The sequence below is a fragment of the Schistocerca nitens genome, chromosome 4, assembly GCF_023898315.1.
Source record: "Schistocerca nitens isolate TAMUIC-IGC-003100 chromosome 4, iqSchNite1.1, whole genome shotgun sequence".
NCBI classification, from domain to species: domain Eukaryota; kingdom Metazoa; phylum Arthropoda; class Insecta; order Orthoptera; family Acrididae; genus Schistocerca; species Schistocerca nitens.
In genome coordinates, this window is record NC_064617.1 from 866,062,981 (window position 1) to 866,089,587 (window position 26,607).

The 26,607-nt window shown below is 44.6% G+C and overlaps 1 protein-coding gene across 1 annotated transcript in view; it reads left to right on the forward strand.

Moving 5' to 3' along the window:
* Positions 1-26,607, forward strand: part of LOC126251904 (proton-coupled amino acid transporter-like protein CG1139) — a 179,162-nt gene that overhangs the window by 94,649 nt on the left and 57,906 nt on the right. Inside the window, exon 3 of the mRNA XM_049952630.1 lies at positions 17,298-17,390. Coding sequence (XP_049808587.1) covers positions 17,298-17,390 — 93 coding nt within the window. The remainder of the gene's footprint in view (positions 1-17,297; positions 17,391-26,607) is intronic.

Genomic DNA, 26,607 nt, shown 5'->3' on the forward strand with positions numbered 1-26,607 from the left:
GTCTCCGAGCCAATCGTGCCATACCATCAGTTCATTTCAATAATAGGATCTGAAAATCAAGACTGTCCATATGGTATAAGATTTTAAGAAAAATATTTGGAATAGTTTTCTCACCGTGGGACAGTGTACCAGCTTTGAGTAATGAAACTTCCGTGATGTTAATAAAGTACGAAAAGGACTATTAAATCTTATAAACCGTACCAAAGTATTACAATTTATTCTTATGTTAGTTAAAATAAAAAATGCAAGTATGGTTTGTCCGTGCGCGCCACTATATCTCCATAGCCCACGCCGCAGCTCCATGAGGCTTGTATCGTATGGTAGCCCTCCATCCCCGATCCATGAAGAAGGTTTCGGTTTGCAGGTTGAGGCGAAATGGATAAAAACAAATGTTCTTCTTTGCTAACTCTTGTTGATCCCGAGCGACACCAACAAATGCGACTATACGGATATATGATTAACGAATAGAGAAGCGGAAACCTGTTACTCCCACCGAGTAAGAGTTCATTCAAAAGCTCGTGAGCACCCACGTGCATCAGAACTAATAACAAAGCGTAAACCAAGAAAAACTCTGTTTATAGCCGTTCCGTAATGTGAGGTAGGATCCCTCAACTGTCGGCTACGCTACGTCCTAGGGGCCAACCAACGAATCTGTCGCATTAACCCTCAACAAATTCAGTCACAAACTCAACTCATGCAGCCAGGAATTTGCGGTTACAATTATATTCGTTATTCACAGAGTTTTAAACTTTAACAAACTGAGTTTATTTAAGAAAAATAAAGTAACACTTATCACAATTAATAATCGTTCAGTACTGAAATAATGACTTTCTGAGCGAGGGCTTAATTTAAACGGAACACTATCACATGTTCGCGTAAACTTCCGCAACGTTAGCACTCAATCACCAAAGACGTGCAGTGTGACTGGCCAGCGTTATCGCGAAATGGTTCGCCAGCATGTCATATACGCCTACAGGGGAGAGACGCTTTGAACTCAACAGTTTTCATGCAAGATGGGGCCCCACCGTACATCGCTCATGAAGTTGACCTGCTTCTCTAAAACACATTTGGAAACGATAGAATTATCACCCGATCGTTTCCAAATTCTCACTCCCTGTGATTTTTGGTTGTGGGTCTACCTGAAGGTCAGGGTTTACCAGGGGAAGACTCACACTTGTGCTGATCTGAAGCGCAGCGTATCAAGAGAGGTGGCCAGCATACCTACGGACACGTTTCGTGCTGCTGTGCAGAATGCAACCCTGCGCATTCAGACTCTTGTGGGCATTGACGGGTGCCATATTGAGCCCCTTTTGTAGTAGTAATGGTACCTGTATGTAATGGCATGATGTATCGTGGCAGCAAATTAAAAGTGCTTCAACTCTATTGATGCCGCATTATTGCTCTTCCACATGTCCTTGAGATTAATGCTACCAAGTTCAGTACTCGTACGGTAATTAGTTTCCGTGTTACAACGTGTTAAATAGGGAAAGTTTATTTCTAACTACCCGGTAGAGTGTGGCCACAATGTTCCTGAGTGTTCTAGAATGTGCCATAATGTTCTAGAATGTTGGACAACGGTCTATAATTCTCCAGACATTTTGTAGACTCTTCCAGGATGTTCGAGAACGTTCTCAAATGTTCCATTAACCTGTACCGCTGGGGATATGTTCGTGATCAAAAGGATATGTGTTAACGATGGCGGGACACATTCGTTAGTCTGATTCTGAAATAAATTTAAGTCACAGTGAATTTTTTGAGGTCGTGGACAATGTATTAAATGGAATTTTAGCGTGTTATGTAAAATTATTATTTTACAGAATACTAAAACGGGGAACAGGAGATCTTGTCTATGGTGGATTGAAAAGAAGGAGACAGAGAGAACAGCGAAGAACTGAAAGAGATGAGGATTGAGAAAAATATGTACCTGCACAGCGGAAAAAAGGAATAGATTATGAAATGAAATGAAATAATCGTGTGGCATTGTTGGCCGGGAGGCCCCACCCATCCGGGCAATTTCGGTCGCCAGGTTCCAAGCCTTATTTCAGTCGACACCCCACTGGACGACTTGCGCATTGATGATGATGATGACGATGATGATGATGGTGGTGTGGTGGTGGTGGTGATGAGAGGACGATGAGTGCGACTCAACAACCAGTCTACAAGCAGAGAAAATCTGAACCCGGCCGGGAATCGAACCCGGGCCACTGCATGGCAAGCAAACACGTTGCCACCTAGTTAAGCAGGCTGATATTAGATTGAGAGACAGCTTAACACGTAGCTGACTGGATGAAATTATAGAAGAGGAGCATCCAGACACAGAGGGGATGCTGGAGAAGCTGCATTACGAAATAGACCAGGCAGAGTTACAACGAGTGAAAGACAACGATCACAAATGCAAGAACAGAATGTTAACGTGCGGAAAGTGCGAAGCAGAAGTAGAGATCACAGTTTGGTAGGAAGCATTCCGTTATGATCCCAGTGAGGAGCCCAACAGAAACAAACACTCAGTCACTGGCGAAATGGGTCAATTGTGCCACTTCTCCGGCGCATAGAACATTCAATACAGAAATACCAGGGATAAGTCTCATGAATGGAAAAATTCGATTAGGACCATTGGAAGAGACTCCAAGAGGATATTTTATTGCATGACAGGAGAAACTACCGATTAAAAACATTTTGTGTAATATATGTGGCCGCGAGGTTCTAGGCGCTACAGCTTGACAGTGTTTCGTTGAACCCTCTGCCAGGCACTTTATTGTGAATAGCAGAGCAATCACGTAGATGTAGGTGTAGAGTTAGGTGTAGATGATGGAAACCAAGAGCGTTAAGGCGTCAGCAGACAGCTGACATACTCAGCTTTCTATCCATTTCTGTATCTAGCATGAATGAATTCTCGACGCTGGCATATCGGGAGGCTCTCTATTGGTCCCTGTAAGTTGCTTCGTCTTTTTGGAGAGTACGAAATCATTCTTGATATCTTCGTACTTCTAGCCATGTTTTCTTAATTACCAGTTGTTTGAGGACTAAAAGTTACTGGCAGGCTGCATTCCCGCATACTGACTATGTAGCCCCTAGTCAGCTACTATAAAAAGGTGTGGTTCGAGGAGAAATCAGGACAAATACAGTTCCTAAAAAAATCTAAGAAAGTTGTCTACCAATATCTGATTAGTTTTTACGGGAAGATATTTTTGATCATAACTGTACCACAGTGACCGAGCGGTTCTATGCGCTACAGTCTGGAACCGCGCGACCGCTACGGTCGCAGGTTCGAATCCTGCCTCGGACATTGATGTGTGTGATGTCCTTAGGTTAGTTAGGTTTAGGTAGTTCTAAGTTCTAGGGGACTGATGACCTAAGAAGTTAAGTCCCATAGTGCTCAGAGCCATTTGAACCATTTGTAATATATGAGGACGTACAATTCTTCTTTTCATATTACAGCATTTGCTGCTACTTCCGAGAGAAGTGAAGAATACTAATTCAGTTCTGTGATTTAGTTAAATTCAGTTCAATGCTTTGGTTAAAGAACAGCTCTATCATAGTGTGAGATTATTATTACCATTACCAAATAAATTTTATGCATTTTTGCACGTGTATTTCATTAACGACGAACAAACGGAATTCGATCTACTTGTGCAAATGTGAGCGGATTAAGATGCAAAATCATTGTAGAACAGCAGAGGTTTTTACATAAGTACAATTATTTGGTTCACGTATCCGAAACAGTACTTCATCAAATGATATTCGATGTGGATAAAGTAATTCGGGCTGAGAACAATAACGTTGATTCAGTGCACCTCACGTCCGCGAAATGAATGTTCATTTGTACATTGTTCGAGAATATTATACATTGATATGGAAAGCAATTTAAAATAAAGACCAAAGGAAACTTTCCTTTTCATCTAGCACATAAATAATATTTTCGACAAGACATCCATTTCTATAGCAAAATAAGAATCAGAAATGTGTCTGGTACTTTAACTAGGCCCAATTTCGATATAGAAATCATTTGAAAATGTAGTTGTTCCCCACAGAACATGTTAGCACCACGCAAACAAAATCGGCCTGAGTGAAAATTGAAGCACCCAGAAGCGGAGGATGTAACGAAGCGAAATTTCACGGCTTACGGGGTACGTGATGTTATTTCAGTGATAACAGTATCGAGTCATATCTGCGAAGACACTGGCAGTATGAATCCACTTAGAAGTATGACATTGTACCCTCTCTCCTCGTTGCATGCACTGATTCGATTCAGAAGCGTGTTCATAAACCCGTTATATCCACACCTGGGGCAAAGTAGACCACTTTTCTTTTTTTTGGTCATCAGTCTACTGACTGGTTTGATGCGGCCCGCCACGAATTCCTTTCCTGTGCTAACCTCTTCATCTCAGAGTAGCACTTGCAACCTACGTCCTCAATTATTTGCTTGACGTATTCCAATTTCTGTCTTCCTCTACAGTTTTTGCCCTCTACAGCTCCCTCTAGTACCATGGAAGTCATTCCCTCATGTCTTAGTAGATGTCCTATCATCCTGTCCCTTCTCCTTATCAGCGTTTTCCACATATTACTTTCCTCTCCGATTCTGCATTGAACCTCCTCATTCCTTACCTTATCAGTCCACCTAATTTTCAACATTCGTCTATAGCACCACATCTCAAATGCTTCGATTCTCTTCTGTTCCGGTTTTCCCACAGTCCATGTTTCACTACCATACAATGCTGTACTCCAGGCGTACATCCTCAGAAATTTCTTCCTCAAATTAAGGCCGGTATTTGATATTAGTAGACTTCTCTTGGCCAGAAATGCCTTTTTTGCCATAGCGAGTCTGCTTTAGATGTCCTCCTTGCTCCGTCCGTCATTGGTTATTTTACTGCCTAGGTAGCAGAATTCCTTAACTTCATTGACTTCGTGACCATCAATCCTGATGTTAAGTTTCTCGCTGTTCTCATTTCTACTACTTCTCATTACCTTCGTCTTTCTCCGATTTACTCTCAAACCATACTTTGTACTCATTAGACTGTTCATTCCGTTCAGCAGATCATTTAATTCTTCTTCACTTTCACTCAGGATAGCAATGTCATCAGCGAATCGTATCATTGATATCCTTTCACCTTGTATTTTAATTCCACTCCTGAACCTTTCTTTTATTTCCATGATTGCTTCCTCGATGTACAGATTGAAGAGTAGGGGCGAAAGGCTACAGCCTTGTCTTACACCCTTCTTAATACGAGCACTTCGCTCTTGATCGTCCACTCTTATTATCGCCTCTTGGTTGTTGTACATGTTGTATATGACCCGTCTCTCCCTATAGCTTACCCCTACTTTTTTCAGAATCTCGAACAGCTTGTACCATTTTATATTGTCGAACGCTTTTTCCAGGTCGACAAATCCTATGAAAGGGTCTTGATTTTTCTTTAGCCTTGCTTCGTGGCTCGGGCATGGATGTGTATGATGTCCTTAGGTTAGTTAGGTTTAAGTAGTTCTGAGTTCTAGGGGACTGATGACCTCAGATGTTAAGTCCCATAGTGTCCAGAGCCATTTGAACCATTTTTGAACCTGATTTTCAGCCGATTTCCAGACATGATTAGTTGGTTTCCCGTATCTAAAACTCTAGGGGATCGAGTTCTGGGAAATGTGGGGTCCTTCCCTATCAATCCAAGGTCCTAGACTGTCAGAGTCAGAAGTTCGGGCACGTTGCTGTGCAAAGGTGCTGGTGATCATTGGTGCTTGAACCACACGCAAACTGATTCGGAAATTTTAATGAAACGGTAGAGCTTCCACAAGCGGAAGGGGAATTTCATTGAAAAGTCTATGAGAGAAAGTTTCAATCAGGAACACTGTTGCTTTAATGAATAGATGTGTGAGTAGTCTCTTGTTGTAGAGGAAACTCGTTTAAGACGATATATTTGACGTCTGTACGATTTGAAATCAAACACCCTGAAAGAAGTTTGAAATCATAACAACGAATGAAGCAATTCGTGTTAAAGAGATTCAGCTGATGACGTCATGCGTACATCTGCAAACCGCAACAGGTTGAATGGCCTGATTAGCTTTAACTTTCACGAAAGACCGCAGAGGAATGAGCTGCGAAGTAAAGCAGATACATTTCTTATTGAAGCAAAACACTTAAAAAGGGTGCGATACCATGAGGAAATCTGGTATTGGCACACACATAGAGCCAGTTGATTTAAGTTCAAACAATGGAAGCTCTTTTAATGCAATGAGAAGACGACTGCAAACTCCGGTAGAAAGATATTCTAATATTCCACCCAAACACATGAAATAGAATGTTGAAGCCATAGATCAGCATGATCCATCCGAAAACTTGCACCAGGGTTCCCCAGAACACGTAAGCTGACCGCAGAGCGACTTACTGTAGCTACTGCTTTTTCTCAAACTGAAGTTTTATTGGCTGCTGCAAATCAAAGTCGCTGAACTCCGCGAGGCATCCACTGCGCCGCTACACAGGGAATGCCGCACACAGCCGGGCAATTAAGGCTGTTAGAAGCAAATTGCTTTGGAAGAAAACAGAAGACTAGCTAGTGGCGAATAGCCGACGCGTTTGACAGTGATGTAACGCTTGCTAATGTTGACGTTGAAGCTTTTCGCAGAAATATCAGAAAAATGTGCTAAACTTGAAAGGTAGAGGCGGCTGGAATCGGCTATTGCGGTGTAGACATCGGCAGCGTAGTTCTCAGGCTACACCGAGTCGCCACACGCAGAAAGGGGGAGGGGTCTATGCAACTATACTCCGTTCATCATAAGAATGCACCTGATGTAAACAAACACAAACGCGATGATTGGTCAGTAGCCGCAGCACATGAACACTGGTGTTGTTGCGCCCTTGGAAGTAGGTCCTACTTACGTATTAGATATATTATTACCAAGTTACGTTAAGTGAAACTTTAAGTTATTCAAATGTATTTGCAGCCATCAACGTTTTTCTTAATCACGCTTTAGCTATGTAGTTTTTATTTCAAAAATCGTCTACAGTCACAGCCTCTGCACTGTTGTGCTCTGATTGTCGCGCTGAGCGCGGTATGAAAATGGCTGGGCTGATTGCTGTTCCGTAGTGAAACACACGCGTGGAACACGGTTAAAAATTCCGTGAAATAGGTTGTTCTTAATGTTTGTCACAAATTTACAGAGATAATCGGCTTTGAAGTTTTCCGAGCAACTGTATCAGATATACACTACTGGCCATTAAAATTGCTACACCAAGAAGAAATGCAGGTGATAAACGGGTATTCATTGGACAAATATATTTTACTATAAATGACATGTGATTACATTTTCAAGCAATTTGGGTGCATAGACCCTGAGAAATCAGTACCCAGAACAACCACCTCTGGCCATAATAACGGCCTTGATACGCCTGCGCATTGAGTCAAACAGAGCTTGGATGGCGTGTACAGGTACAGCTGCCCATGCAGCTTCAACACGATACCACAGTTCATCAAGAGTAGTGACTGGCGAATTGTGACGAGCCAGTTGCTCTGCCACCATTGACCAGACGTCTTCAGTTGGTGAGAGATTTGGAGAATGTGCTGGCCAGGGCAGCAGTCTAACATTTTCTGTATCCAGAAAGGCCCGTACAGTACATGCAACATACGGTCGTGCATTATCCTGCTGAAATGTAGGGTGTCGCAGGGATCGAATGAAGGGTAGAGCCACGGGTCGTAACACATCTGAAATGTAACGTCCACTGTTCAATGTGCCATCAATGTGAACATGAGGTGAGCGAGACGTGTAACCAATGGCACCTCTTACTATAACGCCGGGTGATACGCCAGTGTGGCGATGACGAATAAACGCTTCCAATGTGTTTTCAGCGCGATGTCGCCAAACACGGATGCGACCATCATGATGCTGTAAACAGAATCTGCATTCATCCGAAGAACTGACGTTTTGCCATTCTTGCACCCAGTTTCGTCGTTGAGTACACCATCGCAGGCGCTCCTGTCTGTGATGGAGCGTCAAGGGTAACCGCAGCCATGGTCACCGAGCTGATAGTCCATGCTGCTGCAAACGTCGTCGAACTGTTCGTGCAGATGGTTGTCGTCTTGCAAATGTCCCCATCTGTTGACTCAGGGATCGAGACGTGGCTGCACGATCCGTTACAGCCATGCGGATAAGATGCCTGTCATCTCGACTGCGAATGATACGAGGCCGTTGGGATCCAGCACGGCGTTCCGTATTACCGTCCTGAACCCACCGATTCCATATTCTGCTAACAGTCATTTGATCTCGACCAACGCGAGCAGCAATGTCGCGATACGATAAACCGTAATCGCAATAGGCTACAATCCGACCTTTATTAAAGTCGGAAACGTGATGGTACGCATTTCTTCTCCTTACACGAGGCATCACAACAACGTTTCACCAGGCAACGCCGGTCAACTGTTGTTTGTGTATGAGAAATCGGTTGGAAATTTTCCTCATGTCAGCACGTTGTAGGTGTCACCACCGGCACCAACCTTTTGTGAATGCTCTGAAAAGCTAATCATTTGCATATCACATCGTCTTCTTTCTGTCGGTTAAATTTCGCGTCTGTAGCACGTCATCTCCGTGGTGTATCAATTTTAATGGCCAGTAGTATAGTTGCAATAACTTTGCATCTTTGTATATAGTGGAATCGGTAGCGTAATAACTTGATAGCTCAGTGCACTAAATGTGTCGCTGGTTCAAATGTCGCCCCACTCAATTTTTTCCTCGTTCACTTCAAATTATCTAAATCTCGTTGTTGTGTAATTCATCATCATTTTTGTGAATAATGCATGTGTTCTTGTTTTTAATTACATATGGCTCTGAGCACTATGGGACTCAACTGCTGAGGTCATAAGTCCCCTAGAACTTAGAACTACTTAAACCTAACTAACCTAAGGACACCACACACATCCATGCCCGAGGCAGGATTCGAACCTGCGACCGTGGCGGTCGCGCGGTTCCAGACTGTAGCGCCAGAACCGCTCGGCCAACAGCGGCCGGCTTAATTACATATTGTACGCGAACTTCCTTTTTTCATTTCAAATATAAATTCTCAGTTGTCGATATTTTATGAAAGACCGTTAATAAAGGTTGCTTAAATTAAGAAAAATAGCAGTTTCACTTTTTAAGTCAAAAACGGAAAACTAAATACTCTTTATTTGGACTATGTCCATTGTTTTATACCACAGGAACAGGTGTCGTAGAAACATGAAAAACAATCATTTTCACAGCATAGAGCCTACCATACAAATGCTGCATTTTTACATTTGCCACTGTACGACTACTAAATGAATCCAACAGAACTGATGTGGAGCCAAGTTAAGGGATTTGGCCTGAGAAATAACAAGAATGTTAAACTGCCAGAAGTACTGGAACTAACGCACACAGTTTTTTCGCATGTCACTGCTGAATTTGATAGCTCAGTGCACTAAATGTGTCGCTGGTTCAAATGTCGCCACAACGACGAGATTTTTAACATTCGAAACTATATTGTTTCTTTGCTGTTCTCTTTTTACGTCTCAACTGCAAGTGCTCACGTCATTACAGGGTACTTGGACCGCTGGCTGGGTACTGCTGTCCCAAGCTTAATGCGCCGGTAAAGCTGTTGCCCCGCATTGTCGCTCAGTCTACAGAGCATAAAACATATCCTTATGACCGCACTTGACTATACTGGTCACAACTTGGCTTCCGCTCCACGTGAAACGAAATCCAATGAGATTCAAGCAAACGCGGAAGAATACATCACGTAATGTTTACATCAGGTTTATTCTTACGATGAACAGAGTACATAACAAGGCATATGGCATCTACAGGGCTTGGCCAGAAACTAAAGTGGCAGAATAGGGTGCTCCAGATAGTCAAGCGTTTAGAAAAATAGCTGGTCGGGCGAGGCATCAGCCATTTACGTTACAGGAAGCTCCAGGCCCTCGCTGAAACAGCGGAAAGAGGCAAAAACCGTAATCTTAGATTCGAGTCTATATGCGGAAACTTTTCTTTATTTTCAATTTTTACCTTATTTTCACAGCAAATAAACCGAAATGTAAACTAAGTTAGCCATTCGTATACAGCGCAGTACGCTATAATCCTTTCTGGAGAATTATTGCCAGCAGTCTACATATCCCTACCAGAGAGCACTGGCTATTTGTACCGAGGATTCAAGAAACGGTGGGTGAGTACGCGGCGAAATAAATCGTCAAAATATGAGAAACTTTCAACAGTCTTATACAAACAATTTTTTGACTGATGTAATGAACAGCAGAACTGACGTCTTCTGTTAATTGATTCCGTGGGAAGACAAAAAAAAAAAAAAAAAAAAAAAAAAAAAAAATCCACCGTCATACGACGAGATTTTTCAAGACGAACAGGGACTGGCATCATTCGGTATTAAAATGATTTCCTCCAAATGAACTCTGCTACTTGAAACCCTGCGATGTCCATTTTTTATCGTCAGGTAAAGCATTTCGTTAAACAGTTTCAAATCGCCCTTATCTCAACGAAAGAGAGAAAGAAATCACATCCAACTCTGCTTCAAAATGCGTTTCATTTTACGTCACCAGTTATTCTTGGCAATACTTGGCACCGAGCGAGGTGGCGCACTCGTTAGCGCACTGGACTCGCATTCGGGAGGACGACGGTTCAAGCCCGCGTCCTGCCATCGTGATTTACGTTTTCCGTAATTTCCTTAAATCTCTTCACGCAAATGCCGCGATGGTTCCCTTAAAAGGGCACGGCCGACTTCCTACCCTAATCCGATGGGACCGATGACCTCGCTGTTTGGTCCCCTCTCACGAATCAACCAAGCAAGCAACACTTATTGAAATGATGCGTCACACGTGTTTTGGCGTAAACCGTATTATGAGAGCGAACCTCTTACAGATGTGAACGAATTAAGTGTAAAAATTCGGTGTTTGTGAAGTGCGCAAGATGCCGAGAAAATTACTGCTTCCCCTGTTTTTACTATGAATATCATCCCAGCATCATCAACTGTAAATTAGTTGAGTCCACCGCATACAATGAGCTGCATCAATAATGTGCAGAAGTTAATCAGCTATTTCACAGTCATTGATGCGACGAAACTTTGTATACAGAATTTCACAGTTTTACGTTCATTCAGGTACGCATTCCTTTGCACAAGCCTCTTGGGATATATTTCTGTTCTGTATACAGCACAGCTCCAATAATCTCTTATTTGTTCATGAGACCCAGAAAATATTAGATACAGGCTCCCAGGTAGACGCCATTTTCCTTGACTTCCGGAAGGCGTTCGATACAGTTCCGCACTATCGCCTGATGAACAAATTATGAGCCTACGGAATATCTGACCAGCTGTGTGGCTGGATTGAAGAGTTTCTAGCAAACAGAACACAGCATGTTGTTCTCAATGGAGAGACGTCTACAGACAAAGTAACCTCTGGCGTGCCACAGGGGAGTGTTATGGGACCATTGTTTTTCACAATATATATATAGATGACCTAGTAGATAGTGTCGGAAGTTACATGCGGCTTTCGCGGATGATGCTGTAGTATACAGAGAAGTTGCTGCATTAGAAAATTACAGCGAAATGCAGGAAGATCTGCAGCGGATAGGCTCTTGGTGCAGGGAGTGGCAACTGACCCTTAACATAGACAAACGTAATGTATTGTGAATACATAGAAAGAAGGATCCTTTATTGTATGATTATATGATAGCAGAACAAACAGTAGCAGCAGTTATTTCTGTAAAATATTTGGGAGTATGCGTACGGAACGATTTGAAGTGGAATGATCATATAAAACTAATTGTTGGTAATGCGGGTGCCAGGTTGAGATTCGTTGGGAGAGTCCTTAGAAAATGTAGTCCATCAACAAGGGAGGTGGCTTACAAAACACTCGTTCGAACTATACTTGAGTATTGCTCATCAGTGTGGGATCCTTACCAGGTTGGGTTGACAGAGGAGATAGAGAAGATCCAAAGAAGAGCGGCGCGTTTCTTCACAGGGTTATTTGGTAAGCGTGATAGCGTTACGGAGATGTTTAGCAAACTCAAGTGGCAGACTCTGCAAGAGAGGCGCTCTGCATCGCGGTGTAGCTTGCTGTCCAGGTTTCGAGATGAGGTATCGAATATATTGCTTCCCCCTACTTATACCTCCCGAGGCGATCACGAATGCAAAATCAGAGAGATTCGAGCGCGCACGGAGGCTTTCCGACAGTCGTTCTTCCCGCGAACCATACGTGACTGGAACAGGAAAGGGAGGTAATAGCAGTGGCACGTAAAGTGCCCTCCGCCACACACCGTTGGGTGGCTTGCGGAGTATAAATGTATGTGTAGATATAGTTTGTGCTTATGTTGAATCCGTCCCGGACTTTTATCCATATTTTCAGGAAATGCAGACTAATGAGTTCTTTTCAAGTTCCATCAAGGTCTGGTAAATGGTCTTATAACAGGTAAGCTTGTACCTATTTCGAGAATCACTGGACTGTGCTGACCGTGTTGGAAGTAATCCAGGACTTTACGTGACGCTGGTAACGGCAGGTGATTGTTCTCGGAGGGTACAAAACATAAATCAGGGTTGTAATCTGTTTCCGAGACATGTATTTCGATGTGTGCTGTGTTATCCAGATCAGTCAACCAGCATTTTCAAATTTTCATCATTAGATTTGTATTCCATAGGCCATAACGGTTGTTGAAGTTCCCCAAATTAACTGTAGAGCGTTACTCGCGTCCATAGCATACCTTAAGCTGTACGTGTCCTCTTAGTGGTTCTAAACCAATAGCCACAATACTGCTGCCAGACAATTCCAGTGATCTTCTGGTATTGATCATATAACCACGCACGAAGTTGATTTTAGTAAGTAGACCAATGGCCCTTTTAAGGACCATCTATACAGGAAATTTGGTACTAGTGCTACAATTGGTCATCTGAACGGTGAAGGCGTTAGTAGACCCAAAAGCTAAATTCTATACAAGATCCTAAACGAAAACTAAATTTATTTGGTAGCCATCCAGGTAATTCACGTACAAACTGAAGAGCAGCTAATTTCAAGAGGTAAAATACCTTGATATTATTTTCTTGGTATTAAATATCACAAGGTTTATTGTATAACTTACACCCAGAGATATATAGAAAACGCCAGTGCTGTTTCTATCAGCACCACGAATAATATGCACGAAGTCATCGTCAGAGCTAGTAAAATAACTGTTGTGAATGTCAATAAGGCACTGGGCATCATGCGCCCGGCACAGGTGCTGAAAAATCCTGCCTACCTTACGGTGTACGAGGGTTATTCGTAAAGTAAGGAACGATCGGTCGCAAAATGCAAAATACAGTGAAAATCTGATGAAGCTTTGCACAGATGCGTTGGGCACTGTGTCTAGTACGCCCGTCGATCGCATCATGTCGCTCTTTTCATTTCTGAGCTCACAGTGAGAACGTAAAGATGGCTAGAAATTAGCGTCTCCAACCAAGTATGAGGGCCTGGCGAAAGATTTCGCCTGAAGCTATGCAATCCATATAACATAACTGTCATGCGGTCAGTTCTACACGACAATTCTCGGCCGCACTCTGCAGGGGCAATGAAGATGCTCCGGCAGCGTTTTCGATGGGAAGTGTTTGATCACCCACAATACAGCCTGTAATTGACGACACCCGAGGTTCATCTCTGCTCAAATGAACCGCTGGCTATGACGACAATATTTTGACATAGACAACGAGCTGCAGTCCAGAGTAGAAAATTCTCGAAAAACACTGGCGGCTGTTTTCTGTAAGGAGGGAATTGAAAAGTTTGTACAACGCTACGACAGATATCTAAGTCTGTGTAGAGAAGTAGCTGGTAGGTGTAGCTAACCGCTGCAAATAAAACAGTTTTGATTTTCACTGTGGTTTCCATTTCGCGACCTGTCGTTCCTTGCCGGCCGCGGTGGTCTAGCGGTTCTAGGCGCTCAGTCCGGAACCGCGTGACTGCTACGGTCGCAGGTTCGAATCCTGCCTCGGGCATGGATGTGTGTGATGTCCTTAGGTTAGTTAGGTTTAAGTAGTTCTAAGTTCTGGGGGACTGATGACCACAGATGTTAAGTCCCATAGTGCTCAGAGCCATTTGAACCATTTTTGAAGCCTGTCGTTCCTTACTTTCCGAATAGCCCTCATACTTAGGAGAGTTCAACATGGACTATGGATTCCTCTTCAATGAAGCAAGTACGAAGTCTGTCGTACGTAATTCTGGATCGTCTAATATGTTATAAAACTTTCTTTTCCTACAGTTAACAGAACAATATTCTCATGTGTTGTAGAATGATCACTGACTCTTGTCAACACAAGCAGGCAATAGACAGGGCGAACATCAATAAAACCCTTAAACTGCAGAGACGGATTTCTGACTGGAAATGGAGGAGAAACGATCCTAGGAACACGTGCCTTGAAAACCACCGTTGCCACGGTAGATGACGCTGACGAATGAAAGTTCTTCTGACAACGTGCCATTTGTTCCTTGTGTATTGCAGGCAGCACGGCTATATCAAAGCAAGTACCCTCACATACACCAACCACATCACACAACATTTCAAGCCGTTTTTGGGCGATTGTGTGATCAAGGGTTGTCTCAGACAGACGAACGTGTAGAGAGGCGGCGGACTGTGGATGCACCAGATTTGGAAGACCGGGTTCTACAGGATATTAAGACGGATACTAGTACAAGCTCGAACAAAGTGGCCCGTCAACATGGTGTAAGCCAAGGTACGCTTATGTATTTCCTGCATGGCAACCGCTACTATCCCTCTCACCTGCCGTTCCAAAGAGGCCACTTTAAACCTCTATTGCGACGTGGATGCGATGCATTTTAGCCGCTGAGCGGCAGAAGTATCTTTTAGCCTCCGAGACGCTTGAAGACTTACAGCGACGGTGTCATTTAAATGCTGTACGATAAAGAGGTGTCGTGTCTTTACAAGCAGAACATGGTAGGCCTTTAGTGAGGCTGAATTTGATTACGATATGCGAGTGTATCCGCTGGTGATAGGCACAAACGCGAGGACAGACGACTTAGTCGCACTTGCAAATTTTATAAAATTTGCACATTACCGTACTACAAATTGCTTATTTTCTTTCTTCGTCGAGCTAGTATGTTCGTTACTCCATCACGCTGAAGAGGCTGGACGGATTTGATCGAAGTTCGGAATTAACAGATGGCTCTGAGCTGTATGGGACTTAACATCTGTGGTCATCAGTCCCCTAGAACTTAGAACTACTTAAACCTAACTAACCTAAGGACATCACATACTTCCATACCCGAGGCAGGATTCGAACCTGCGACCGTAGCGATCGCGCGGTTACAGACTGAAGCGCTCAGAACTGCTCGGCCACATCGGCCGGCCGGAATTAACAGATAGTCAAGCTTTTATTTTGGAAAAAAATCACTGTTCTCGTGCACCCGTTAGTGTGACTATTGTTCCCGTCGGATGGGTAAAATGTCATCCGTGAAAGTTAACTAACAAATGAAGTCATTAAGTTTAGAAGAGAGGTTAGTTTTTTTCCTTAAGTAAATGAGTGAGCTATGATCGACATGTACTCCGTCAGCTTCTCACATCATCTCAAAATAAACATTTCTTTATAAATAATTTTTTAAACCTGGGCAGCAGCTAGTTTATATAGACAAAACAATAAAAAATATTACTTATTACTGTAGGAAGTCAAGAGCGGGCAGTTACGTATAGTGGATAACAGCAATGAGTAACCTTGCATGTTAGCAAAACAAAAGTTGGTTTTATTTAATAGATAATTTCAAGCAACATAATCGCGAGAGAAAATTTCGCTAACATAATGTTCGGAGAAATGAACTTAGGTCTGAGAAATGCCGATTCGTTATTCCATGGTGGCTGCGCACACATATATTCCAGTAACTGTGATCGTTATTAAATAATGACGCTGTGGCTTTTCTCACGAAAGCGATACTATGACGACGCGGTTAAGAATGCTTGCTGCCGCCTTGTTGGTTGAAGCGTTAGCGAACGAGATTTAGACGAAATGTAATTCGCCTAAACGATGCAATGTTTATTAACGTCATTGCATGTAATAACCAACTGATCACTGTTCGAATGTTGTAGTTTTTTGTACATAGTACACAGTTCGGAGTAGGTGCTCGATATTGAAAACAGTTCACTCAGTATACCTGTTACTGCTTCGGTATTACTTCGCGATATGTTAGTTCACGACAAGAGGCACATACTGTTGTGTTGGCAGAAGAGCCAACACCGTGTTACTAGAGGAGGCCGAAATGCTCGCGTTTTAGCTCACGCAGGCTGGCGTGAGGAGGGAAGAACTATACTGACGTGTGGTCTGGAACATGACAAGGAATGAGAATTCAGAAAGCGGACGTAATTAGTTTGATACTTAACTTTAATCCATTAATGATGAACGTCGCTCTTGACGGTACATGATTCACAATATCTGTTCAGAACACATTCTTATAGTAACTGAATATGGCGCCTTGCTAGGTCGTAGCAAATGACGTAGTTGAAGGCTATGCTAAACTGTCGTCCCTGAAAATGAGAGCGTATGTAGTCAGTGAACCATCTCTAGCAAAGTCGGCTGTATAACTGGGGCGAGTGCTAGGGAGTCTCTCTAGACTAGACCTGCCGTGTGGCGGCGCTCGGTCTGCAATCACTGATAGTGGCGACACGCGGGTCCGATGTATACTAACGGACCGCGGCCGATTTAAAGACTACCACCTAGCAAGTGTGGTGTCTGGCGGTGACACCATACATACACTAACTGCAACTTTAACCTGGCAGTCCGCTTGTGCTTCGTAAATTGTCCCGTTAACGAAGGTGTCTCTGCACTATTCTGATGTTGCAGCCTTTTTAATAGGATCTGCTGTGTAAAAAATTAATCTACGACGCGTAGTTTTAAATACACTTTGTCTATTATTTTCACAGTCTACACTACATGGAAAAACTATGTTTCCGCATCTACAAATTTGCCATCCATACCCGTCCACCGGCCAACAGGTAACCACGCGTCAGTACTGTCCTCCGATTGTTACATCAGAACTTGCTACTTATCGATATACGTCTGGGTTCTCACTCTCTCAGAATATGGTCACAATTAAATATTGTTATAGGTTTTCCAATTCAGATACAGACTATATAAATGACTTTAAAATTAATAAAAATCTTAAATAAAACCGTAAATACAGCATAAACGAAGTGTGATGTATTAATCCTTATCAGACAAATATTAGTATACAAATTATGTACAGACTTATTGTGTTACCTTTACAGACACATACCACGGTACGTACTAAGTGTGTCACGCTATACTCATGTTGTATGTGTGAATGTTGCAGGGCCCAGTTGACGGAGGACACCGTTTCCAAGCAGCATGAGAGCGCTCCAGAATACGACCCCTTCTCTGAGAGGAGCATACAGCACCCCAACTCGTGAGTACCCACTCCTTCAAAGAGACAACTTGCATCTGTACATTTCATCTTCAACTCTACAAGGAATATTACTGTCCTTCCCTTACCTTAACCTGACAAAGGCTGTTGTAATTTTGCTGTAGCACAGATGTGGCCACAGTGCAGCGCTTGCCTCAATCTAGTGTGGCTCTTGTGGACTATGTAATACACACTGTATACGTGCACACTTCATTTCACGTCGACGAAGTTATACCAGCAGCAGTAACGAATAACGTTGTTCTCCATCCAGAAACATTGTTTCCAGAATGAGATTTTCACTCTGCAGCGGAGTGTGCGCTGAAGGTGCGCGGAAGGTAGGAGACGAGATACTGGCAGAAGTAAAGCTGTGAGTACCGGGCGTGAGTCGTGCTTCGGAAGCTCAGTTGGTAGAGCACTTGCCCGCGAAAGGCAAAGGTCCCGAGGTCAAGTCTCGGTCGGGCACACAGTTTTAATCTGCCAGGAAGTTTCAGAAACATTGTGATTTTTTTGCTGCCATAATAGTTACTTTTGTGACCAGTTGAGACTACTTTTCTCTGGTCATTGCTGTGGGTTCTTTGATGGCTCTGGGAGAAGGTTCATTAACCTAGAACACATAAATACACTCCTGGAAATTGAAATAAGAACACCGTGAATTCATTGTCCCAGGAAGGGGAAACTTTATTGACACATTCCTGGGGTCAGATACATCACATGATCACACTGACAGAACCACAGGCACATAGACACAGGCAACAGAGCATGCACAATGTCGGCACTAGTACAAAGTATATCCACCTTTCGCAGCAATGCAGGCTGCTATTCTCCCATGGAGACGATCGTAGAGATGCTGGATGTAGTCCTGTGGAACGGCTTGCCATGCCATTTCCACCTGGCGCCTCAGTTGGACCAGCGTTCGTGCTGGACGTGCAGACCGCGTGAGACGACGCTTCATCCAGTCCCAAACATGCTCAATGGGGGACAGATCCGGAGATCTTGCTGGCCAGGGTAGTTGACTTACACCTTCTAGAGCACGTTGGGTGGCACGGGATACATGCGGACGTGCATGTCCTGTTGGAACAGCAAGTTCCCTTGCCGGTCTAGGAATGGTAGAACGATGGGTTCGATGACGGTCTGGATGTACCGTGCACTATTCAGTGTCCCCTCGACGATCACCAGTGGTGTACGGCCAGTGTAGGAGATCGCTCCCCACACCATGATGCCGGGTGTTGGCCCTGTGTGCCTCGGTCGTATGCAGTCCTGATTGTGGCGCTCACCTGCACGGCGCCAAACACGCATACGACCATCATTGGCACCAAGGCAGAAGCGACTCTCATCGCTGAAGACGACACGTCTCCATTCGTCCCTCCATTCACGCCTGTCGCGACACCACTGGAGGCGGGCTGCACGATGTTGGGGCGTGAGCGGAAGACGGCCTAACGGTGTGCGGGACCGTAGCCCAGCTTCATGGAGGCGGTTGCGAATGGTCCTCGCCGATACCCCAGGAGCAACAGTGTCCCTAATTTGCTGGGAAGTGGCGGTGCGGTCCCCTACGGCACTGCGTAGGATCCTACGGTCTTGGCGTGCATCCGTGCGTCGCTGCGGTCCGGTCCCAGGTCGACGGGCACGTGCACCTTCCGCCGACCACTGGCGACAACATCGATGTACTGTGGAGACCTCACGCCCCACGTGTTGAGCAATTCGGCGGTACGTCCACCCGGCCTCCCGCATGCCCACTATACGCCCTCGCTCAAAGTCCGTCAATTGCACATACGGTTCACGTCCACGCTGTCGCGGCATGCTACCAGTGTTAAAGACTGCGACGGAGCTCCGTATGCCACGGCAAACTGGCTGACACTGACGGCGGCGGTGCACAAATGCTGCGCAGCTAGCGCCATTCGACGGCCAACACCGCGGTTCCTGGTGTGTCCGCTGTGCCGTGCGTGTGATCATTGCTTGTACAGCCCTCTCGCAGTGTCCGGAGCAAGTATGGTGGGTCTGACACACCGGTGTCAATGTGTTCTTTTTTCCATTTCCAGGAGTGTATTAGTTCATTGTATTACATAAATGAATAACTGATTTACTTAACTTTGAAACACTTGACCGAAGAAGACGAAATGAATTAAAATTTGAGCTGCGGCCGGGACTTAAATGTCTCAAGGAAACATTTAATTATAAGATCTATTAGATCGCCAATGCTACAAGGACGACCCATTACGTCCAATGTTGGGGTGCTTGCCAATATCGGAGAGCCCAGGCAGTAGTGACAATATGTAAGGGATATATGAAGTTTGTGTTGGGGAGAGCACTCAGCTTAGTTCGTGCAGCAATGTCAACCATCGTGCGGCGCTGGTGTAACGGTTAGCCTAATAAGCAATAATGACCGGGTTCGAGTCCCGGCAGCAGCACAAATTTTAATTCATTTCGTCTGCTTCGATCATTATCGTAGATAATAAAAAGAGACTTAAAGGAAACATTTAATTATAAGATCTATTTGGTACACTTGTTTTCCCCGAAAATACCTTCGTCCGAACAGGCCGTGAAGGCCCAAAGGCATCGACTGACCGCCGCGTCTTCCTCAGCCCACAAGCGTCCCTGGATGCGGATATGGAGGGTCAGCCCACCTCTCACCCAGCCGTATGTCAGTTTACGACACCGGAGCCTCTACTTCTCAATCAAGTAGCTCCTCACTTTGCCTCACAAGGTCTGCGTGCACCCCGCTTGCCAACAGCGCTCGGCAGACTAGATGGTCACCCATCCAAGATCCAGCCCAGCCCAAGGAGTACTGGACGATTTACAACTGTCATTGCCTATAAAAGTACAATCTTCAACAGAAACATCTCGTTGGTCCTACACTATGATGTTGACGGCTGTAGCAGTGGTGATCAACGCGGGTAGAACTTTTACATGCTCCGTTCTATACTAATATCTGGTGCGAGAGCACTATTGTACTGAGAGGGGAGACGTGATCTTCAGGAGCGTCCCCATACATCCTCGTGGATCGTAGCGACACCTGGGTGACGTCTTTGGTATCGATTCGCGTTGCCGACTTTGATTTGGCACCACGATCTCTGGAAGAAACCATAGTTACAATCATGTCTAAGAAGTATAAACGTGAAGAATAGACTCTTTAATAAAGAAGCGCAAGAGGAACTGGAATTCGCAGGGAGAAAGGGCAAACGAAAATGCGTTCTGTGTCAAGTGACACTGTCACGTTTCAAGATTAATAAACTGGAAAGCCATCATGACTCTGCCCACAGTGGTTTCAGTGAAAACTGTTGGTTCGCAGATATTGCAAACTAAGTCGACGTCAAAGAACTTCGAGATCAACGTAGAATTATTACCATGTTTATAAATTAAACAGATCTGACTTTTAATAATGCAAAGGCAAATAAAACTTTCAGGGGGGAGGGGGTGGGGGAGGGAAGGTTTATAAAGATGAATTAGACATCGAAATTCAGAAACTGAGAGAAATGGGACCAAATACCCGCTGCTAGACATAAAAGAAAGAGGAGAACTTTTTTTTTATTAGCGGGCATGTTTTAAGAAAATTTACAGAAAAAAACATTATTGAATGTTCAGCAACGAGTCTGACTTTGAACAAGTCTACTGATATCAAAGATCTGATTAAACATGTTTAGGCATAAAAACGAATAGTTGTTTGCATAGGTGGACCTGAATTTCTAAGATTTGATCTGAAAATACGTCTGCTGTCAGATCTTCAGAACCATAACATCTACATTTATACTCCGCAAGCCACCCAACGGTGTGTGTCAGAGGGCGCTTTACGTGACACTGTCATTACCTCCCTTTCCTGTTCCAGTCGCGTATGGTTCGCGGGAAGAACGACTACCGGAAAGCCTCCGTGCACGCTCGAATCTCTCTAATTTTACATTCGTGATCTCCTCGGGAGGTATAAGTTGGGGGAAGCAATATATTCGATACGTCATCCAGAAACTCACCCTCTCGAAACCTGGACAGCAAGCTACACCGCGATGCAGAGCGCCTCTCTTGCAGAGTCTGCCACTTGAGTTTGCTAAACATCTCCGTAACGCTATCACGCTTACCAAATAACCCTGTGAAGAAACGCGCCGCTCTTCTTTGGATCTTCTCTATCTCCTCTGTCAACCCGACGTGGTACGGATCCCACACTGATGAGCAATACTCAAGTATAGGCCGAACGAGTGTTTTGTAAGCCACCTCCCTTGTTGATGGACTACATTTTCTAAGGACTCTCCCAATGAATCTCAACCTGGCACCCGCCTTACCAACAATTAATTTTATATGATCATTCCACTTCAAATCGTTCCGTACGCATACTCCCAGATATTTTACAGAAGTGACTGCTACCAGTGTTTGTTCCGCTATCATATAATCATACAATAAAGGATCCTTCTTTCTATGTACTCGCAAAACATTACATTTGTCTATGTTAAGGGTCAGTTGCCACTCCCTGCACCAAGTGCCTATCCGCTGCAGATCTTCCTGCATTTCGCTGCAATTTTCTAGTGCTGCAACTTCTTTGTATACTACAGCATCATTCGCGAAAGCCGCATGGAACTTCCGATACTATCTACTAGGTCATTTATATATATTTTGAAAAGCAATGGTCTCATAACATTCCCGTGTGGCAAGCCAGAGGTTACTTTACCGTCTGTAGACGTCTCTCCAATGAGAATAACGTGCTGTGTTCTGTGTGCTAAGAACTCTTCAATCCAGCCACACAGCTGGTCTGATATTCCATAGGCTCTTAATTTGTTTATCAGGCGACAAGGAAAATGGCATCTACCTGGGAGCCTGTATCTAATATTTTCTGGGTCTCATGAACAAATAAAGCGAGTTGGGTCTTACACGATCGCTGTTTCAGGAATCCATGTTGATTTCTACAGAGTAGATTCTGGGTTTCCAGAAATGACATGATACGGGAGCAAAAAACATTTTCAAAAATTCTACAACAGATCGATGTCAGAGATATAGGCCTATAGTTTTGCGCATCTGTTCGACGACCCTTCTTGAAAACTGGGACTACCTGTGCTCTTTTCCAATCATTTGGAACCTTACGTTCCTCTAGAGCAGGGGTCTCCGGGCCAGGAAACCGGCTCGCGTTAGCTGGCCGGCCATCCCTGGTATCCGGCCCGCCAAATATTTGAGGTGGTACCTATACTGCCAACAATTGAGTTTCGAGGCCTATCGTGACCAATACACCGCGACATTGTTGGACACAAACACGCAACAGAACTATCAAATATATGCTCTGACTCTGCTACTCGCTACAAGACTACATAACTCAACTTATTGTTGCGCCGCTTGAAAGAACAATGCGTTGATATTCTCTACCTCTTCGTCTTGCGTTAATAGTGTTGCTAACAATGATTTCGAGATTTCGTTAACTTTGCAGGACGCTAACGTGAAATATGTGCAGTGACATACTTTTTTGTCAGTGAAATTCGCCAGAATAAAATACGCCAGAATTTCGGTCAAGTACGTCCACCAATCAAAATTATGTAATTAAATAAAAATCGTAGTTCGTTTCAGTGTTAGCTATTCCCAGAACCTTAGATTTTTTCGATTTGATCTTTCCTTTAGCCTTACATTACGGTGATCATGGAGTGCCAGGATGCTTTAATCCCACTAGGTAGATCATGGCCCTTATGACTTCGTGGAGGAGTCAATGTGGCCCGCGGACAAAACCGTTTGGAGATCTCTGCTCTAGAGACTTGCGGCACACGGCTGTAAGAAGCGGGGGCGATTGTATTTCCATCTCTGGGTGCGCCTCGAGGCTCTGCAGTGGATGGTGTCAGAAACGTAAGGTGGCGGCAGTGTGTCGCGTCCGCTGTGCGAGCTTGTTTTGGCGCTGCAGTCACGGCCTCTGTAACGAGTTGCACGCGCTAAGAGACTGCCGCTGAGTGGGTGGTGTCCCGCTAACCAGCGCGGCCTCGGGCGGCCCGTGTTGGGGCGGGTCGCCATTCGCCACCCGCCGCCATGTGACGTCAGGTGACGTCACGCGGCCCCTGACAAGGACCGACTTCCGGCGTCCCTGCCAGAGGTCGCGGCGCAACGCCCACCGGTCGGCTTCCGCTCTGCGCAACACTGCCGTGTATTCTCTGTCTGTCTGTCGGCCACGCTGATATGACTACGCGCCAAGTCAGGCGTAAGGACTGTTTTGTATGACCGGAGTGAAAGCGAGCCGGTTCAAATCCCCTGTCCGGCCACCCACATATAGGTGTTCCTCGATTTCCGTAAATCGCTTTATGTAAATGCTACAATGTTGCCTCTGAAAGCCCACAGCCAATTTTCTTCCCTATTCCGAGCTTGTGCTCCGTCTCTAATGACTTCATCCTCGACGTTACGTCAAACACTAAACATTACAGTGTTTTCTTAGATATGCGAGAAGCGTTCAGCTGTAACGTAGTTACAACAAATTGTGACATTCCTACAACCAATATGTTCGTCTCTGAAAATGGACTCGATAAGCAAACTGAGCTATCAGTGAACGGAATCTAACCTGCATAACATTTGGTGAGTGTTGTTCGGGTGTCAGTTTCACTATCATTTAAGCCCTCAACAGATCGTTACACGAAAAACTTAAAACTAACATTTGGATAAGCTATCTGACTGCCGTTTTCGGACAAGAATTTACAACTGATACAGAATCTGACTTGGGCAACGGAATTTACTGCATCAGAGTACATGACAAGTTGTGATGTGTCAGTGTGCCTGTTTTGGCCCTAAGTTTAGCACTCACTTCTTCAGATGACTGCGTTTTTTCATGTGGTTACAGCAATTCGCAGCAGCATGCTGCGGCAGCGGCTAAACCTTATTGTTACTAAGAATGAATTTAATGAAAAGGAGTTCGCTTGGGTCCTGTTAACTACGAAATAACTTCTGAGACGGGGTTTCATATACACACACACAAAAAAATTTTGCATCACCCCGGTTCCCAGAACTCCTAAAGATAGACGTTGATTGTCGATATCGTATCACAAACACAGTCCCTTTGACTGTTCAGAGATGTGACTAAACCCGCCCTACCGGCCGGGTTGGCCGAGCGGTTCTAGACGCTACAGTCTGGAACCGCGCGACCGCGCCGGTCGCAGGTTCGAATCCTGCCTCGGGCATGGCTGTGTGTGACGTCTTTAGATTAGTTAGGTTTAAGTAGTTCTAAGTTGTAGGGGATTGATGACATCAGCAGTTAAGTCCCGTAGTGCTCAGAGCCATTTGAATAATTTTTTTAAACCCGCCCAAAGATGTAAACAACCGTGCATGAGCACTGCCTATTAGACGGAGGGAGTCCGACAGCCGATCAGTTCCAGTCATTCCACCGGAAAGGAGGTACACGGCTCGTGTTGTCTGTAGTTCAACCATTCCTAGACGGTCAATACCGCGGTTCGATCGCGTCCGCATTGTTACTTTGTGCCAGGAAGGTCTGTCAACAAGGGAAGTGTCCAGGTGTCTCGGAGTGAACCAAAGCGATGTTGTTCAGAAATGGAGGAGATACAGAAAGACAGGAACTGTCGGTGACATGCCTCGCTCAGGCCACCCACGGGCTACTACTGCAGTGGATAACCGCTACCTACGGATTATGGCTCGGAGGAACCGTGACAGCAACGCCACCATGTTGAATAATGCTTTTCGTGCGGGCACAGGACGTCGAGTTACGACTCAAACTGCGCGCAGTAGGCTGCATGATTCTCAACTTCACTCCAGACGTCCATGGCGAGGTCCATCTTTGCAAGCAGAACACCATGCAGCGCTGTACAGATGAGATAAACAACATGCCGAATGGACCGCTCAGGATAGGCATCAAGTTCTCTTCACCGATGAGTGTCTCATATGCCTTCAACCAGACAATCGTCGGAGACGTGTTTGGAGGCAACCCGGTCAACCTGAACGTCTTAGACACACTGTCCAGCGCGTGCAGCAAGGTGGAGGTTCTCTAATGTTTTGGGGTGGCATTATGTCGGGCCGATGTACGCCGCTGGTGGTCATGGAAGGAGCCGTAACGGCTATACGATACGTGAATGCCGTCCTCCGACCGATAGTGCAACCGTATCGACAGCATGTTGGCGAGGCACTCGTGTTCATGGACGACAGTTCGCGCCCCCTTCGTTCATATCTTGTGAATGACTTCATTCAGGATAACGACATCGCTCGACTAGAGTGACCAGCATGTTCTCCAGACGTGAAACCAATCGAAAATGCCTGGGAAAGATTGAAAAGGGCTGTTTATCGACGACGTGACCCACCAACCACTCTGAGGGATCTATGAGGAATCGCCATTGAGGAGAGGGGCAACCTGGACGAACAGTGGCTTGATGAACTTGTGGATAGAGTGCCACGACGAATACAGGCATACATCAAAGCAAGAGGGCGTGCTACTGGGTATTAGAGGTACCGGTGTGTACAGCAATCTGGACCACCACCTCTGAAGGTCTCGCTGTAGTGTGGTACAACATACAATGTGTGGTTTTCATGAGCAATAAAAAGAGCGGAAATGATGTTTATGTTGATCTATATTCCAATTTTCTGTACAGGTTCTGGAACTCTCGGAATCGAGGTGATGAAAAACTTTTTTTGTTGTGTGTATAATACTTAGCGGTCAACAGGACACTTTGGTAGATGTCGCCCTCACGCGTATGTACAAGCGCATATGGGTACCTGTTTGTGTGATATTGGTTTTAGCGTTGTCTTCCTGTATGTGACGGAAAAATCTTTTGTATTGTACCACTATTTCAAGAGATATTTTAATTCCAATGACAATACAATGTTGTATACAGCACGGAGCGCTAGTGCTTACTTCCTGGCTTGGTATATTACATGTAGATACTAGATTATATTCTTTTTTTAAAAAAAATGACATTTCTTGTAATATAAAACTGGTATATCCTATGTAATAAAATTGTTATCATTGAATGACTGTGGGTGCGGCAGCACCATACCAAACAAACAGGCAGCCGTATGCGTTTGCATATATGCGTGAGGGCGACAACTACTAAGCTGTCCTGTTGACCGCTAAGTGTTATATTTCTCAGTTTGATTATGTCATTGAGGAGAAACAGTAGACACGTAGGCTTTCGTATCAACGAGTGTGTTTGTTACTCACAGTTTGACTTTCTTGTACGAAGCAGTTCGTTCCTTTCGGCACCATATTGCTAACTAGTTACTGTTAGCAAGAAGGTGTGTCTATTGTCATATAAGCACTTGTACTATGGACATAGTATGT